Source organism: Hyla sarda, chromosome 5 (genome assembly GCF_029499605.1).
Source record: "Hyla sarda isolate aHylSar1 chromosome 5, aHylSar1.hap1, whole genome shotgun sequence".
Taxonomy (NCBI): Eukaryota; Metazoa; Chordata; class Amphibia; order Anura; family Hylidae; genus Hyla; species Hyla sarda.
The window spans coordinates 166,868,294-166,886,916 of record NC_079193.1 but is presented as its reverse complement, the minus strand read 5'-3'; the positions used below and the strand labels follow the sequence as shown (position 1 = coordinate 166,886,916).

Genomic DNA, 18,623 nt, shown 5'->3' with positions numbered 1-18,623 from the left:
CCCACTATCTTTGCACCCCATATACCACACCATACCATCAATTTTTGTGTTCCAACAGTCTTGGAGGGATCTATCCAATGTGGGTTAGTGTCAGACCAATTGCGGTAGTTTTGTTTGTTAACTTCACCATTCACATAAAAGTTTGCCTCATCACTGAACAAAATCTTCTGCGTAAACTGAGGGTCCTGTTCCAATTTTTGCTTTGACCATTCTGCAGCACCTGAAACTACGGATACTGGAAGCCTGTGCTAGCATTTCTCCTGCGGTGTTGCTATCAGTGTGTGAAGAGTGGGAGAAGAGGGTTGCATTGACAATCCAACACAATGGGCAGCACATTGAACACATTTTATAACTGGTCAGAAACTTGTAAATAACTCATAAAAGAATAAAGTTACGTTAAAACCAAGCACATCATTGTTTTTCTTGTGAAATTCCCAATAAGTTTGATGTGTCACATGACCCTCTTCCTATTGAAAAAACAAGTTTCAAAATGGCCGACTTAAAAATGGCAGCCATGGTCACCACCCATCTTGAAAAGTTTCCCCCCCCTCACATATACTAATGTGCCACAAACAGGAAGTGAATATCGCCAACCATTCCCATTTTATTAAGGTGTATCCATATAAATGGCCCACCCTGTACATCCATTTTTACACAGAAAATGGATGGTAAATAACGGATGAATACTCTTAGCGTGAAAGGAGCCTCTGGATGCACTGCTTTGCTCCTGTATATGTATAAATAGAAGAATTTGTGGATCTATTTTAGTTGAGCCCCCTTTCTTCTTTGTGTTCGATCCAATGAACTGTCTCAACTGTCAGCTGACTGTGGACTGAACCAATGTACAGTCACTACCTAAACAGTGGATTGATCCAACACAGCTTTTACTATCTAGAACATAAGAAGGAGGTAATCATCCTCTTCTGCTCGACCAATATCTGCCAAATTTAATAGGGTTGTGTATCCACCCCTAATATGTTATGATGTTCAATTTCATACAAATCTATTATATAAATTGGTTTGTGTACCATATCTAACAATGCACGGCAGAACAATGTTAGGATCTCCTTGTCTCCAGTATGTGAAGTGACTGGGAGTATAGAATTGATACGTGAAAAAGTAATTGCCTGCCCCAATGCTAATAACGGGTTGTACCATCCTTCACATTAACAACTGTAATCTAACATTTACGATAACTTGTGATTACGTTTTTACATTGCTGTAGAAGAATTTTGGAGGCTTTTTCTAAGGTACTGACATAGGATCTAAATGGGATTCAAGAGAGGACTTTGAATCAACATGTTGAGACATTTAAGTGAACTTGCTTGTGTACTTTTAGGTCTTTAGAATAAATTGGGGATATGTATCAAAACCTGTGCAAAGAACACTTGACCAAAACCTGTGCAGAGGAAAGGTTGACCAGTTGCCCATAGCAACCAGATTGTTTTTTACAAATTAAAGTTGTGCTCTGGCTGGTTGCTATGGGCAAGTGGTCAACCTTTCCTCTGCACAGGTTTTGATAAATCTTCCCACGAGTCAAAATGGTTGAGTTGTGTTTCTATTTCTCTGTACGTGGGGCTGCCATGAAGAGTCCGACCAATCAGATGTGCAGCTTAGAAGAGTCTGTAAGGTGACACGATTAACTGACCTGCTGCCAAATCCTGCTGGAAATCGGCAGAGCTTCTAATATTTTTTATGAGCAATTATATTGTTAAGATTTTTTTTACAGTGTAGGTTATTTAAACAAATAGCTGAGTATTAAAATATAAAATATCCATAAGTATGTTCATTTACAAAAATGAATCTTGCCCAAAATAAAGTTACTTACTGTAAACTGTATTTGACATCCACCCATGATATAGTCTAAAAATGAATGCATTTTATGTATCTGGAAGAAAAAAAGATAATGTTGTAACAAAGACTTGTAATATTAGGATATGTCCACACATACAAAACCTGCATGGTTTTAGATCTGGAAACAGTGCCTATCTGCATTAAAAACCATATAGTGGAAACCTGCTTTACTTCCATTTACTTCAATTTAAAGGGGTACTCCACTGCTTCAGCATTCGGAACATTTTGTTCGAAATGCTGGGTGCGGGCTGAGGGGGTCGTGATGTCATGATCACGCCTCTCATGATGCCACGCCACACCCCCTCAATGCAAGTCTATGGGAGGGGGTGTGGCAGCTAATACATAGTTTTGGTATACAATAGACAGGGAGCCGGCACTATAGTGTGATGTACGGTGCTGCGGGTGCAGTGTTGGACTGAAGTGACTGCCTTTGGGCGAGTGATGCAGCAGGTCGGGGGTGCACTTATATGGAGAAACACGTACGTAATGTATGAAAGAAAGGAGGGTATATATCACGCACTCACCCGGAATATGCCAAAGAAGTTGCTTTTATTCCATGCTGGAGGGTTACAGCGGTTCGGGTCGGGGAGAGGGAGGAATCTTGAGCTCAGCTGAGCTCGTGGAACAAGATTCCTCCCTCTGCCCGACCCGAACCGCTGTAACCCTCCAGCATGGAATGAAAGCAACTTCTTTGGCATATACCGGGTGAGTGCGTGATATATACCCTCCTTTCTTTCATACATTAATTCATAGTTTTGGACTAGGATCATTCATGGATGACTTTGTCTAGTCTTTATTGTCAATTTGCAGTCAACCCTCACCTCCTTCTCCTAGTTTGTGACTGACTATGATGTTTTTGTACTACCCAAGCTATATTGTTGCTTTTGATATATTGCAAAATCCAATCAAACCAGTTCAAAAAGACATTCTATCCTCTATGGCACTGCCTGCTTTGTGATATTCATGTGCAATATTCCCGTGCATTATCAAGACCAAAATATTCATCTGCTCTGCTAAATTTATTGCTGAAGATAGTCACGGTTGAGTGGAGTCCCATTCCAAGTTATTCTATGGGGCCCCATGGTTACTTGTTGTTCTGTGGAGCCCCATGGTTATTGGTTGTGCCTGCTCAAAAATACTAAACACCAGTGGTATCCACTACTACGGCAGTAATGAAAATAGCTTAACTTCTACACAAATGAATGGACAGAGTTGCATATATGGGCAGGTATCCTGTGGCTGCTTTAGCCGGTGGATCTGGGAACGGCATATCCATTGCATATGTCATACAGGTCTGAGTTGGGGATACCCATTCAATGTTTCTGTATGTTTTAAAGTCTGAAAACACCTTATGTGAGACAAAATAATTATCAAGGGGACATTTTTCTGGACCTCCAATTCATAAAGTAACTATATTGTACTCTATGGGGGAAATTTATCAAAACCTGTGTACATGAAAAGCAGTGCAGTTGCCCACAGCAACCAATCAGATCGCTTCTTTCATTTTTGACAAGTCCTGTGCAAAATGAAAGAAGCAATCTGATTGGTTGCTATGGGTAACAGGGCAACTTTTCCTCTACACATCTCCCTCTATGTGTAATGTCCCTTTAAAAGGTATTACACATCTGTGTCAATGGCTTTACAAGGATGGCTGCAATGAACTGATAGCATGTATGCCCAGAGAGACCAGGCCTGCAAATCCTACCACATTACAGCAGTAGTGGGAATTAAAGTGCGTGTTTTCTGGGTCAGGTCAGTAAGGGGTTACATATTTATTTATAGATAATGTGAAAGATTAATGAGAGGATAATTCTGACCTATAAATTTACTGCTGTCAAGTCATTTAATAAGAAAAAGATATTTGATTTGGCTTAAGACTATATATGTGATCCAAGTCTTATGAGAGAACTGAAGGAAATTCCCTCGTAATTTTCATATATCAATATAGCGCACAGACTTGTGTCGAGTCTATTTTATGGGTGCAGATGCTTTTAACTACAGTATTTTCAAACAAAATTTGGCAACTTACCTTACACAAGTTGAGAATTACGATACCGGAATTTTTATAGTTTTTCTTTTTCATTTTGTACTTTGGATTTATGCACTCCCACTGTACCTATAGTAAAGACAATGACAAAAAAAAAGTTTTCAGCACAAACTGTCAAAGTGCCTGACTGTTGTAAGAACAACCTTGGAATGGTATGGTATTTTGGTGGGAAACAGGTCTTATTAGTGTGATCAGTACCCCATGCATAGACCCTATGTTTATAAGTTTAAGAAAAAAATAACTTTCAAGATAAGTACTTGGGAATTTTAAGGGATTCAGACTCTATGTTCATGCTGCCTGAATAACAGGCAGCCTGAAACTGGGACAGACTCTTAATACTGTAATTATTTACAGTGAAGAGCTGTGCCATTTTAAAGGATTAATTGTCAGAACTTTGGTTGGATACTGGGCTCAGAGTCACATACAGAAAGAGACAGAGACACCAGGGACCAACCCTAAAAACTATACACCCTGTTTTTGATGGAAATTATAGCAATGATTGCTCTATAAAGGCCCAGCTGTTTAAAGTGAATTATGCAGAATTGTGAAAAGGGAGCCTATCCGTGCATTTCGCAGCCTAGTGACAGGATCAATTTAGAGAGGTATTTCTATCATATAATGTTGTGGCATATTACTATGCTTTTTTTGCAGATTACGGCATAAAAAAAGGGTGCTTTAATAAAATGTGCTACCAAATTTTATGCTGTGTGAACATAGCCTATATCCTGGAGACTAAATACTTCAGTACTAACAGAATATTTCTCAATTAATGCTCCTTCGATTCCTTCATCTAGAACTTCATGGTGCTCTCATAATGCCTTTATCTCAAGGCTTGTTTATTCAATTCGCTTCCCGGACTAAGAAGGCCCATATGAAGGAATTGGAGCGTATTCTTGTGGAACTGTCTCCCTTAGAATCCCAACTAAAAACCTCCCCTATAGTAGCGCTTAAAACTCAACTATATGACTGCAGAGATGCCGTACAATCTTCATTATTGTGTCAATATGAACGCAATCTTAAACGTTTTGGAATTTTACACTAGTGGAGGCCGAGATATTAAGATACTAGCTAGGACAGTAAAATCTAATGTGGTGAAACAAAATAAAATCACATCTTAATTCCCAAAAAGACCATAATATTTATGACCCTCTACAAATAGTTAATGAATTTGCAGTTAAATGACCCAGATACATTTTCTCCTAGTGAAGAAGGGCTATAGAAATTTTTGCGTATTGGGTCTCTGCCTTCTTTCTGAAATACCTTAAAGGGGTTCTCCGGTGCTTAGACATCTTATCCCCTATCCAAAGGATAGGGGATAAGATGCCTGATCGCAGGAGTCCCGCCGCTGGGGACCCCCGTGATCTTGCACGCAGCACCCCGTTTGTAATCAGTCCCCAGAGCGTGTTCGCTCTGGGTCTGATTACCGGCGACCACAGGGCCGACGGCGTGTGACGTCACGCCTCCGCCCCATGTGACGTCACGCTCCGCCCCTCAATGCAATCCTATGGGAGGGGGCGTGACAGCTGTCACGCCCCCTCCCATAGGCTTGCATTGAGGGGCGGAGCGTCCCTTCCCATAGGCTTGCATTGAGGGGCTGAGCGTGACGTCACACGCCGTGGGCCCTGTGGTTGCCGGTAATTAGACTCAGAGCTAACACGCTCTGGGGACTGATTATAAACGGGGTGCCGCACGCAAGATCACGGGGGTCCCCAGCGGCGGGACTCCCACGATCAGGCATCTTATCCCCTATCCTTTGGATAGGGGATAAGATGTCTGATCGCACGGGTCCAGCCAATGGGGACCCCCGAGATCTCGGCAGCGGCACCTCACACATTCGGTGCACGTAGCAAACTTTGCTCCGTGCCGGATAACTGGTGATGAGGGGCAGAGGCTCATGACGTTATGGTCACGCCCTGCTCGTGATGTCACAGCCATGCCCCCTCAGTGAAAGTCTATGGGAGGGGGCGTGACAGCCGAGCCAGCAGGGAGATTGCGGGGGTCCCCATTGGGGAGATAGGGGATTGCTGAACCCCTGATATGGTTGTCTTTATGGTGATTAGTGATTAGGGAACATAACATTAATTAGCAAGCCCACAACATTCTCCTTATTTGTTATTACTCATTATTTACCAATTATTATCTATCTCTTCCATTTAGTTTTGTTATCCAGTAATCTACTTAATGCTACTTGCTGATTTATGTAAGGAATTATTTAGATCAGTGGTCTCTGAATTGTGACTCTCCAGATGTGTGGAAACCTAGGGGGAGTATGCTAAAACCTATAGTGCTGCACAAATATGCCACTGGTGGTTGAATCACTGATTGTGTGAGTGGTGTTGTGGTCCTATGTACCTCTCCCGAATGCGCACAGTCTTTTGTCAATGAAGGGCTGCACTTGGTGGTAGTATGGCAGGATTCCTCGGGGCGCTTCCCAGTATACTGTGTGCTAGTGATGGAAGTCAGGAGGCCCTTGATGTTCATCAGTGCAGATCACCAGACACAGGGAAGCAAGGAGACAGTGCAATGTAATTTTACTTGTTGTAAGTAACCTCAGATGGTACACAGCAATAAACAATACACAGCAATAAACAGCTTTGAACAAGTCTCAGGTTGTAGTGCTGCAAGGGCTACTAGTGAGTACAGTGGAGAGGAGAGGTTGCCGTTTGTATCAATGACTGTATAAACTTGAGTTAAGAATTGACGTTCTTAGTTAAAGGGGTATTCCGGGATCAAACATTTCATCCCATCTATCCAAAGGATAGGGGATAAGATGTCTCATTGTGGGGGCCCGCTGCTGGGACTGGAAACGTTACATAACCCCACACCCCCCTTGTGACGTCACATCACGCTCCCTCCATTCATGTCCCAGCAGCGGGAAGTGATCAGACATCTTATCCCTTTATCCCCTTTGGATAGGGGATAAAATGTTTGATTCCGGAATACCCCTTAAAGAGTTCTGAACCCAGCGATCAGGTCTATCCCTGGACTTCACAGGTACCTAGGTTCCTTGACTCTGGAAAAGGGACTATGATTCGAAGAGATTCTCTAGTGCAACTTCAATATTGTATTCACTGAACCAGGGTCTTCTCAGGGGTGTAGCTGAGGTAACCTGAAAGACTATTGTGCAAGATCCCACACTAACTGACTAGGCTCTGCTGAGGTTCATGCATGCTGGCGCATCCAGGTGGGTATCCCCTGATTTGTAATCAGTCTGCTCACCTGGACCAGGACCTCGAATAAAGCAATGTCAATTTTTTTCTCTGTGCAATCAGGCCCATAAAAACTTCTCCTGAATGCTTCCTTGACTTGGCAGTAGACACCAAGTCATCATGGAATATGCTAGGCCGACAGCTTGTTCTCTCTCTCTCTCTCTCTCTCTCTCTCTCTCTCTCTGTTTCTGGGGTCTCAACTCAACTCCTCTCAGGATTTTTATGGAACCTGTGTTCTATGTACCTAACATGTCTTATGACCCTTAAAGGGGACCTGACACTTTTCTCTCCTCCATGTGGAGAAACACTAACTGACATTTTTGTGAACTCTGCAGCACATGTATGTAGTGCAGCGCAGTGCAGTAACTCTTTGTTTACCTTGCAGTGACAGCTAAACTAGAATAAATCCACCAAACACATATATAATAATAATAAATGTAAAAACATCAGTTTATCTGCTACCCAAGGTTATCGCTGTGGGACATTACAGATGTTACAAAACTACAACTCCCCAGGCACGCTGCGAGTTGCAGTTTTTCATCATCTGGAGGGCCACAGTTTGGAGACCACTGTTCTATACTAATACAATATCATGGCTGAAATGTTCTTATATTTCTGTAGGATGATTCCATATATGATTCCCACCTCTATTTTGTCCCAGTTCCAACTTTTATTTCTTAAAGGGGTACTCCGCCCCTGGCATCTTATCCCCTATCCAAAGGATAGGGGATAAGATGTCAGATCGCCGCGGTCCCGCTGCTGGGGACCCCCGGGATTGCCGTTGCGGCATCCCGCCATCATTACTGCACAGAGCGAGTTCGCTCTGTGCGTAATGACGGGCGATACAGGGGCCGGAGCAGCGTGACGTCATGGCTCCGCCCCTCATGACATCACGGCCCATCCCCTTAATGCAAATCTATGGCAGGAGGCGTGACAACCGCCACGCCCCCTTCCCATAGACTTGTATTGACGGGGCGGGCCGTGATGTCATGAGGGGCGGAGCCGTGACGTAACGATGCTCCGGCCCCTGTATTGCCCGTCATTACGTGCAGAGCGATCTCGCTCTGCACAGTAATGATAGCGGGGTGCCACAGCAGCGATCCCCGGGGTCCCCAGCAGTGGGACCCCGGCGATCTGACATCTTATCCCCTATCCTTTGGATAGGGGATAAGATGTCTAGGGGCGGAGTACCCCTTTAAGTGTATATGGAATGGCAAACATACAAGAGTAGCCAAGTCTACTATTTACATGAAACTTAGATATGAAGGCATAGAAATACCAAATGTGGCTGTGTATAATGCAGCAGCTACACTTGACCAACTCTGTACCAGAAAATGTATTAATAAGTTGTATTTACACCTGCCTTTGCCCAAGATACCCCTGGAAAACTTTTTTTTTTTTTTATGAACTGGTGCCAGAAAGTTAAACAGATTTGTAAATTACTTCTATTAAAAAATCTTAATCCTTTTAGTACTTTTTGGCAGCTGTATGCTACAGAGGAAATTCTTTACTTTTTGAATTTCTTTTTTGTGTTGTCCACAGTGCTCTCTGCTGACACCTCTGTCCGTGTCAGGAACTGTCCAAAGCAGCATAGGTTTGCTATGGGGATTTTCTCCTGCTATGGACAGTTCCTGATACGGGCATCATGTGTCAGCAGAGAGCACTGTGGACAACACAAAAAAATAAATAAAAAAATAAAGATTTTCTTCTGTAGCAAACAGCTGCTAAAAAGTACTGAAAGGATTAAGAATTTTTAATAGAAGTAATTTACAAATCTGTTTAACTTTCTGGCACCAGTTCATTTAAAAAAAAAGTTTTCCAACGGAGTACCCCTTTAACGCCACCCAATGTGTTGAGTCTGTTATGGCAGCTCAGGTACATTCACTTGAATGGGGTTGAGCGGCATTACCACACACAGTCTTGTGATAACAATGGTGCTTTTTATGGGGGAAAAAAAGATGACCTTTTTTCTAAATTCGTACAGCCTTTAAAGTTTTCCACTGACATCCACTATACAGTTACGAGTTTTGCGTTGGATTTCTTTGATTTATAATAGAGATGATATGTGCTATACTCCAGGAATCCCTTGCTACACCTGACATGCTGAAAGTCAATTATTTTGGAAAAAGGACATTTTGTCCTACATTATTTGCTCACAAACCACAGCTGCTGATTTCCCCTTTTGCCCCAAAGCTCAATTATCGGTCTTGTGTAATGGATTTTCTGACTGAGGTAGCAGACAGACACGACAAACATGTATCTGGGAAATTCTCTAGCAGCTGTTGCTCGGGCCCCCAGAGAGAATCCCTCTACCTTTAGAATGACATGTGAATATTTAGACAGAATTGGCACAAGCTACTACACTATATTGATTATATTAGCTGGATGTTTGTGCTTCATATATGCCGTGTAGTTCTGGCTTTTGTGCATTATTTGCATTTTTGAGAGAGAAGAAGAATTTAAGTTATTATAACTTGGCTGATGTTGTAAGTACTTTTTAGTGAACAACACATTTTAACTACCATTCTATGGTTAAAAGCTGACATATGTTTAACAGGTTTAACCAGAGAAGGGACATAGATGAAGGGAAAGGAAAATAAAATCTTAGATTTCCTTTATTTTTTTAGAGGCTAGGTTTCCACTTTTTTCTTGTTAGTAAAAACGCAGACAAAAACACCTGAGCAGCATTAGACAGTCAAATGTCACAAAACACAAAGTTTTTCTTGCATATTTTGTGGAATTATTATTTTTTGGGTCAAAAAATGCTGGCAAAAAACATGTGGAAACCTAGACAGAGGAAGACAAAAAATACCCTCAAGACATGATCCAATCTTCCCTAAATGGGATAAATATCTTTTGTGACTCAAGCAATGCTTAAAGGGGTACTCCGGTGCATACACATCTTATCCCCTATCCAAAGGATAGGGGATAAGATGCCTGATCTCGGGAGTCCCGCAGCTGGGGACGCCCGGGATCATGCACGCGGCACCCCATTTGTAATCAGTCCCCGGAGCGTGTTCACTCCGGGTCTGATTACGCTCGACCGCAGGGCCGGCGGTGTGGGACGTCACGCCTCCGCCCCCGTGTGACGTCACGCTCCGCCCCTCAATGCAAACCTACAGGAGGGGGCGTGATAGCTATCACGCCCCCTCCCATAGGCTTGCATTGAGGGGTGGAGCGTGACGTCACACGCCGCCGGCCCTGCGGTCGAGCGTAATCAGACCCGGAGCGAACACGCTCCGGGGACTGATTACAAACGGGGTGCCGAGTGCATGATCACGGGCGTCCCCAGCTGCGGGACTCCCGCGATCAGGCATCTTATCCCCTATCCTTTGGATAGGGGATAACATGTGTAAGCACCGGAGTACCCCTTTAAACAAGGATACTATCCATGTACATATGAATTCATGTAAGCCATTTTGAAGCAATTAATTGTTTCCACTATACCAGGACATTTAAAACATATCCAGTTGTTCTTTTCTAATATTCTAAAATATTTTCTAATAACTTGTAAATATAGTAAGCCATTTTTGTCTTTGACATATATGTTATACCTGTCTTCCTTCCATTGCTCCTCTCATCTCTTTGAACGTTGAGCTGAACTCTCCAATAAAATCATGTTTTCCATTAGAGTCCCAGTCCCAGACTATGCACTAGAGAAAGAAAAAAAAAGATAGTTTAATATACATTTCCACATGGGGTACTCCGCTGGAAAACATTTTATTATTATTTTTTTTAAATCAACTGGTGCCAGAAAGATAAACATATTTGTAAATTACTTCTATTTAAAAATCTTAATCCTTCCAGTACTTCTAAGCTGCTGTATGCTCCACAGGAAGTTTTTTTCTTTTTGAATTTCCTTTCTGTCTGACCACAGTGCTCTCTGCTGGCACCTCTGTCTATGTCAGGAACTGTCCAGAGCAGGAGCAAATCCCCATAGCGACCCTGTCCTGCTCTGGACAGTTCCTGATATAGACAGAGATGTCAGCAGAGAGCACTGTGGTCAGACAGAAAAGAAATTTAAAAAGAAAATAACTTCCTGCATACAGCAGCTGATAAGTACTGGAAGGATTAAGATTTTTAAATAGAAGTAATTTACATATCTGTTTAACTTTCTGGCATCAGTTGATTAAAAAAAAATGTTTTCCAGCAGAGTACCCCTTTAAATAATTATCATGAAGATTAAATTACTGGTCATATGTATATAAGGAGATCTTACTCATTACATTTGATATGTTACATTCCTCAAAGGCTGTCAGTGGAAAATAAATTTTCAATGCACATACAAGAATGCCACCTTTGAGAAAACTAGGTCATAGACAGCATTCACTTAACTATTAACATTTCAAATGTTTCTGGCAAAAAAAAAAAAAGGGAGGGGTTAACACTTTAAGTGCCTAATTCAAAGATGTCAAAATGCAACCAGCTTGTTTTCGGTTGAAACCTCTCACAAGATAAATGCAATTCAATAACCCATCATTGGGTTACGGAGCAAGAGGAGCTAAGCGGATTGATACATAGTTTGACAGGAAAATTTTAAGTATAACTTGTAATTTATTTACTTAAACCTTTGCTCATTCTGGGTGTAGGTGTCTATTGGGTGGTCTTATCAGTGATATACAGTTTTCCCTTTGTGAGTATCCATGCAGAGATAGCTGCAGTTCACTGACTTAGATTACCCACTGGACTTCTAAGCACAGAATGATCAGAGATCTATTTATAATAAAGACTAACAAAAACGGAAAAAAAAACAGAACATACTTAATCTTTCCCCATGAAACTTTGGAAATCTCATCTCCTGCTGCTTTGTCACATATTGCTGGCAGGTAAGACTTTTTTGTCAATGTGAGCGGTCCCCTTAAAAGGCCACAGTCCCTGTTACATTGAGCTTTTGTTGGATTTATAGCCATGTTCCTAATCACCTGTTCATTTGTTCAAAGTACCAGCCCCTGATATTAAGTAGTCTGTTTTATGCCATTTTCCATCCTCTAGTATGCAGAGATTTAGTGCACCAACCTTCAGTGCTAGCAATTTAGAGTCATGCAAAGGTTATATACTGCCACAGTCCCATGGTCACTTACTTGCCTCCATATTTCCCTAGTGGTCTAATACTTCCTTTGCAACCAGCCTGATGACATGGAGCTTTTACAATCTCTGTATCCAATAGGCTGAGAAAAGAGCAGCTGTCATAGATTATAAGGCTACGTTCACACTACCATTGCGCCCCATCAATTAAGGCTGTCAAACTCTCTTTTTTGGGGGGGAGTTTGACGGCCGTCATTTTCACAGGGCACAACGGGCAATAACGGGTCCCGATGGACCCCATTATAGTACATTTTCAGAGAGAATAGTGGGAGAAAAAGACGGTGCAAGCACTATTTTTTCCCCCTCTATTCTCCCCGGCGGTCCTGGCAGCCGTCATACTACCGGGTCATAACGGTAGTGTGAAAAGGGCCTAATCCATACTCTGCTGAAAAGCTGGTACCAGTTTGCTTATAAATGCAACATTTTTATATACATGATAACGTTCTTAGTATTATCTTTCTATTGATCATTTAATGTGATATATTATTAATAATACAGCTGTTTACACCAAGAGTTATATTTCTCTTTTGGCTCTTTAGTAGAGGAAATAAATCACTAATTCCATGAGATTCCCCTCGATGATGACAACAAAGTGTAACAAATAATATTTTACTGTGATGCTGGAGGTTCTTGTAATTCTTGTAAGATACCTGCGCATTTTATCATTTGTTCTGTAGTGGCAAAGTAAGGACTTATCATTTATATGCAATGAGAGTGCATGAGGAACAGCAGCCGTCATTCTCATATTGAACAAGAATCCATCACCTTCAAGCAGACAGCTCTCGAAGTGCGGCAGGATGAAAACCACTGTCACAAGTACAATAGCCATACGAATGGATTTATCCCACAAAGCTGTCCTGGGTAACTATTCTTTTATATGCCAGTTAACAAGGTCTGAAGGGCAATTTTTCTCTTTCTCTACAATATTTCCTATCATTTTAGCTGCAGACAATCTGGAAATGTTAAGGGAACACTAACAGGACTGTTATCAGTTTTCTTTCGTTTGATAGAATGCATCATTCATTTTTGGTTGAATGGCTCTTTGAGCACATAGTGAAATGGTCTATTTTTACTCGGACCCATCTGCATATCCTCACACACCTGGACATTTATTTGCAATGCTCAAGAAATTATTTTTAACTAGAAAAAACAACAGGGAACACCTGTATTAGGAGACATCTCTCATCCTGCACAATGCCCACAAGGTACCATCCTGCTGTTTTATGAAATGTATTGAGCACTAGATCATTGCTACCCATTTACTTTAAAGGGGTACTCCGCCCCTAGACATCTTATCCCCTATCCAAAAGATGGGGGATAAGATGTCTGATTGCGGCGGTCCCGCCACTGGGGCTCCACAGTGATCTCGGCTGTGGCACCCCACACATCCGGTGCACGGAGCGAACTTCACTCCATGCCGGATGACTGGTCATGCGGGGCGGAGGCTCGTGACATCACGGTCACACCCCACTGGTGATGTCACGACCATGCCCCCTCAATGCAAGTCTATGGGAGGGGGCGTGACAGCCATCATGCCCCCTCCCATACACTTGCATTGAGGGGGCGTGGCCATGACATCACAAGCGGGGCATCACCGTGATGTCACAAGCCTCCGGCGCTGCACCTGTAGCTCTAAACGAATACTGGATGCAGCAGGGAGATCGTGGGGTTCCCCATCAGCTGGACCCCTGCGATCAGACATCTTATCCCCTAGCCTTTGGGTAGGGGATAAGATGTCTAGGGCCAGAGTAACAAAATCAGCTGCTGAAAATCTGCTGCAAAATCTTCACATGTGAAGTCAAAAAGGGAACTTTATCTTCTAGAAGATCGTCAGTCTTCCAGGCAGTGCTGTAGCTCCCATGAGACGAAAGGAGGCGCTTCAGGCACAACGTAAAGGTGGTGCAGCAGCAGTGTCGGCCTACCGAATCTAGTATCAGCTCAGGCTGGTTTACTGCTCTTTAGTTTCAGTCACTTTAAAGTACACTTACTGTATCTTTAAGTGGCTGAACTAAATTGCAGCACAGCAGTAGTGCACAGTGCGCACTGGCCCCACCTCCTGAACCTATCATGGAAGTTGAACGGTGGTGGCACACTACTTAATCAGTTAGTCCCTCACCTCTTGGCCTAGTGAGTGAGACGCGTGTAGGCAGCAGCAGATGAAGAAAGGGCAGTGCTCAGTGGCTAGTCTTCCTCCACCTACTGGCCAGGTTGTTGGCTGGAGTTTCAGCTGCTGTGGTAGAATGATATGCTGAGGGAGAATGCTAAGGGAGAATTATATATTTTGCATGGAACTGTATGTTGGAGGGGCTGAGGGGAGGGGGCGTTGTATTTTTATATAAGATTGTCTGTGAGAGGGGCTGAGGGGAGATGAGGTAATGTATTTTTTTACATTGGACTGTTTGATGGAACTGTATGTTGGACGGGCTGACTGAAGGGAGAGAGGGTGATGATTTTTTACATGTTTGCGACAAATTGAGGGCTTCCTGACAAATTGTGTGACAATTCACACATGATCAATTCATGACCACTGCAAAAAGTTTTTGATAAATCTCCCCAATAGACTGTAGACAGAAATTCTGTCTACAGAGGTAGCAATTCTGAGAATTACTCACTTGTCTCAATGGACATACTGTACCGTGTAGATTAAATGAAAACTATAAACTTGTTGCATGTGTACCTAAGAGTAATAATATATTTATAATATAAGATGGGCTAGATTGTGCTATTGATGACATATTACAGAAAGATATTTTGTTTGACCACAGATGGCAGTTCTATGGTCTATATCATTATCTTTTAGTTTACGTGTCAACAATATTGCTTTTCAAGTTGAGCAATCATTGCAGGCAATACAATTTTCATGTTTATTTTATACTGGTTTTTTAATATTTTGGACAACATTGCTAATTCATGAATATATAAACCGACCATCATACAACTATGTGCCAAACTAGACACACACTATATGAAGACGTGCCAAGGCTGAACTGCTGTAATGCTAGCTTTCCACTTTTTTAATCCTGAAAAAATGCCTGGCGTTTTTAGCTTTTTGTGGAAATTGTATTTTGTTGCCCCTTTGGCAGTTTCCCTTTGATTTTTTTTTTTTTTTAATTTTGTTGGGCACAAAAAAATAAAATAAAATAATGCAGTAGGGATGAAAAAAATTGTAGGGAACGAAATTAATATTTTTTAGAACAAATTTTTGAAAATAATTTTCAATCAGGGATCAATTTATATGAGCTGGCAGGGACATAAAAATATAGCCATCAATTTTAAAAATGGATAAAGGGGCCATGTAAGTGTAAAAATAATATATGCTGAGAGCTGTAGTACCTGCACTAAGAAACAGATCGCAGTGGGTGTTACTTCTGACACCGATTGCTATCGTCCTTTATAATCTCCCCTGTCCACCACTGTACCCCGCTGTGATGTGAAGTTCTCTTTACATCACAGATTCATATATGCTGCTCAGAGTTGTGATTGGTCAGATGGTGCCGGCCAATCACAACTCTCAGCTGCATATATGAATGCCCTGCCCGCTCACATAAATTGGTCCCTGATGGAAAATTTATAAAAATTTTGTTCTAAAAAATATTTTAAAAAATGTAGTGGTAACCTACAAAATGTAATAAAAAAAAAATCAAACTCCATCCCTTTTTTTGGATCGCTAAAGTAAAAAAATTAAAATAAAATGCCCGCAAAAACGCCAATGTTAAAACCCACATGGCTCTTTTTGTGGCATTTTTTCACTTCACAAGACTTCTATGGGAGAAAAACGGCAAGATTTTTCTGAAAAAATGCTAAAGTCTCAACATGAGCTTGTTTTTCAAAACTGCCAGGGAGCCCCAAAATGCAAAGAAATGCCATAAGGATTAAAAAAACCGCCAAACTGACAAACGCCAAGTGAATATGGAATTTTGCATGGAAATAGCATCTGGCCGCAGCTTATTTCACAGAAAAAATGTTGTGGGGCAGAATGGGCATTTTTATTGGCATGTTTTGCTTAAAAAATAAATACAAATAAAAAATAAAAAACAAGTGGAAACCTAGCGTAAGAACAAACTAAAATATACATTTTTTTTACATGACTACAGTAAGTTTAAAGACTATGGAGTAGCTAGGTGTCACCAATATGGTCACCATTAAAGCTCCTGCAGACATTGTCGCTCCACTTTATCAGTATCTTTATAAATGACAAATCCCCCTATTTACACAGTGATAAATCCACTGCAATTAAAACCTATAAATAAAATGTATACAATAAAGAAAGAATAATATCAAAAGTTTGATATGGGACAAAATCTATGAAAATAGAAGTATGCCAAATGCCCAAAGGAAGCTCGGACTACCACTGGAACAAATGTCCTTGAATCAAAAATCAATTTTGTTGACATCAGACTCACTGTTGTTAAGGTTACTATTAATGGTCAGGAAATTACGCCTATGTAATTGTTAATCCTGTACAAGTTTGTACAGCCAAAATCCTGAAAGAGTTGTTAATTGAATCAGGTCACTCGTCGATAAATGGAAGCCATTAAGAAAAAGAAAAGATTTTGTTTTGTGTCTTTAAGTAATGTGGACGGTTGCTGTTTCATTAGAAACAAAGTTAAAAGGTTATTTATAGTTTGTTTAACAGTAGGATAGCTTGAATCTATTGAGTAAGTGTGAATTTATGACTCAATGCTTTAGTAGCATGAAATAGTAATACTGGGTCTTTCAGCAGGGTATCCATATCATGCCCATCTAATATAACCAAATATTTTCTGTAAATGCTCTGTAACTCACAGAACAAAATTAGTATAGTTGGTATTTTTACAATGAAAGACAAATGACGGGTTGAGCAAATATTTAGGCTTGGGGAAAAGATTTTAAAGGCAATCTGTCATCAGTGTTACCTGCACTACCAGCCTGTACTAACAGATGATAATTATAATTACCTATCCCAGATCCATCGCTCCATTCGCCTGTTATCCTATCTATTCTGCCAACAGGCTTGGTGCACAGGTGGAGCTTCAGGAGCACGGTGACATCACTTGACTTCAGTGTGCTCTTGGAATTGCAAACATGTACCAAGTGTGCCACCCAAATAAGGAGGATAACAGGCGGACAGGGCAACAGATCAGGGATAGGTAAGTATTTTAATCTGCTCTAACAAACATTATAAGGAACATTATAGAGTAATATATAAGAAAACATTAGAATTTACTAATTGTACTAATTCCTTACAGGGAATCTGTCATCAGTGTCACCCGCCCTAACCTGTTTGTACAGGCTGCTATTGCTGGTGACACTGATGATAATGATACTTTCTGCTATTATTCTGGATCTTAGCCAGTAGCAACCACCAGTTATATCATCTTAAGTCAATCAAGTGGGTCCCGGACTATAAATTTCAGTTCTCCTAATTCGGGCTGCAGACTTGGTGCATGGGCGGAACTCCAAGAGAATGCTGAAGTCAAGGCTGCAGCTTTCTCAAGCCTGCTTAGAGCTGTAGCGAGTGATATCAACATGATCCTGGAGCTCAGCCCATGTACCAAGCCTGGCATCTGAATTAGGAGAACTTAAATTTATTGTCATGGTCCCACTTAATTTACGTAGTCCTACTTAATTAAAGGGGTTGTCCAGAATCAAAAAACAGACCTGTTTTCTTTCAAAGATCGCTCCCCATTTGTCTCCACTTTGGGTGTGGTATTCCAACTTAGCTTCATTCACTTCAATGGAACTGAGCTGCAGAACCAAACCCAGACAGACAGGGGTCTGTAAAATGTTTTGTTAGAAATTATTGACATATTTGCAGGAACATTACTTTGTAAGGTCAATATGACCTGTCATTTTCTGTTCCACATAACTCCCCATACACTACTACAATTTCCCATAAATTTGTTTTCGACTATTTTTTTGGTGCACGGTCAACGCAGAAAAAACCAAACTTGTTTTGTACCGGTTGACCAAGATATTGAACTGTCTTACCTGCTGTTTTCTAAAATGGGAATTTTTTTAAATATTCTTCAGAAGTTTTGTTCTTAGAAAATAAGATTATTTTTAAAGTTGTAGTGGTCTAGTAATTCTAAGTCATGTCCTCTTGCTTCTCTCGAGAGAAGTTGGTTCTCCTCCATAGTCTTTAGAATATGTCTGTCACGTATGGGTAGGGAAGGAGTACAGCATTGATCTCACCCACTCCCTCTATCCCTGCCTATTTGCCTATCCACCCTAAATAGCCGATCGACAACCACGGTGACAGTCCCTTCCTAAATATGTAATGGAAGTCACTGTCAAAAAAAAAAAAACTATAATACAGACACAGGTCAGAATTCAGTAAGGGAGCACACAGACTAACGATAATAATATCTAAACAAACACACAAAATAGCCCAGATCTATCAAACTGTGTGATAGAAAAAGTGGAGAGATTTTTCCATAGCAACAAAT

The 18,623-nt window shown here is 41.2% G+C and overlaps 1 protein-coding gene and 1 long non-coding RNA gene across 3 annotated transcripts in view; one reads left to right on the top strand and one right to left on the bottom strand.

Moving 5' to 3' along the window:
- CPNE4 (copine 4) overlaps positions 1-18,623 on the bottom strand; it is a 437,398-nt gene that overhangs the window by 64,516 nt on the left and 354,259 nt on the right. Inside the window, exons 8-11 of one of the 2 annotated variants that reach the window (XM_056520653.1) lie at positions 10,665-10,763; positions 6,254-6,370; positions 3,884-3,970; positions 1,829-1,888 (exon numbers count right to left, since the gene is read on the bottom strand). In XM_056520653.1, coding sequence (XP_056376628.1) covers positions 1,829-1,888; positions 3,884-3,970; positions 6,254-6,370; positions 10,665-10,763 — 363 coding nt within the window. The remainder of the gene's footprint in view (positions 1-1,828; positions 1,889-3,883; positions 3,971-6,253; positions 6,371-10,664; positions 10,764-18,623) is intronic. The other variant, XM_056520655.1, reaches the window with a different exon arrangement.
- Positions 866-18,623, top strand: part of LOC130273593 (uncharacterized) — a 75,088-nt gene continuing 57,330 nt past the window's right edge. Inside the window, exon 1 of the long non-coding RNA XR_008844055.1 lies at positions 866-909. This is a non-coding gene — a long non-coding RNA (uncharacterized LOC130273593). The remainder of the gene's footprint in view (positions 910-18,623) is intronic.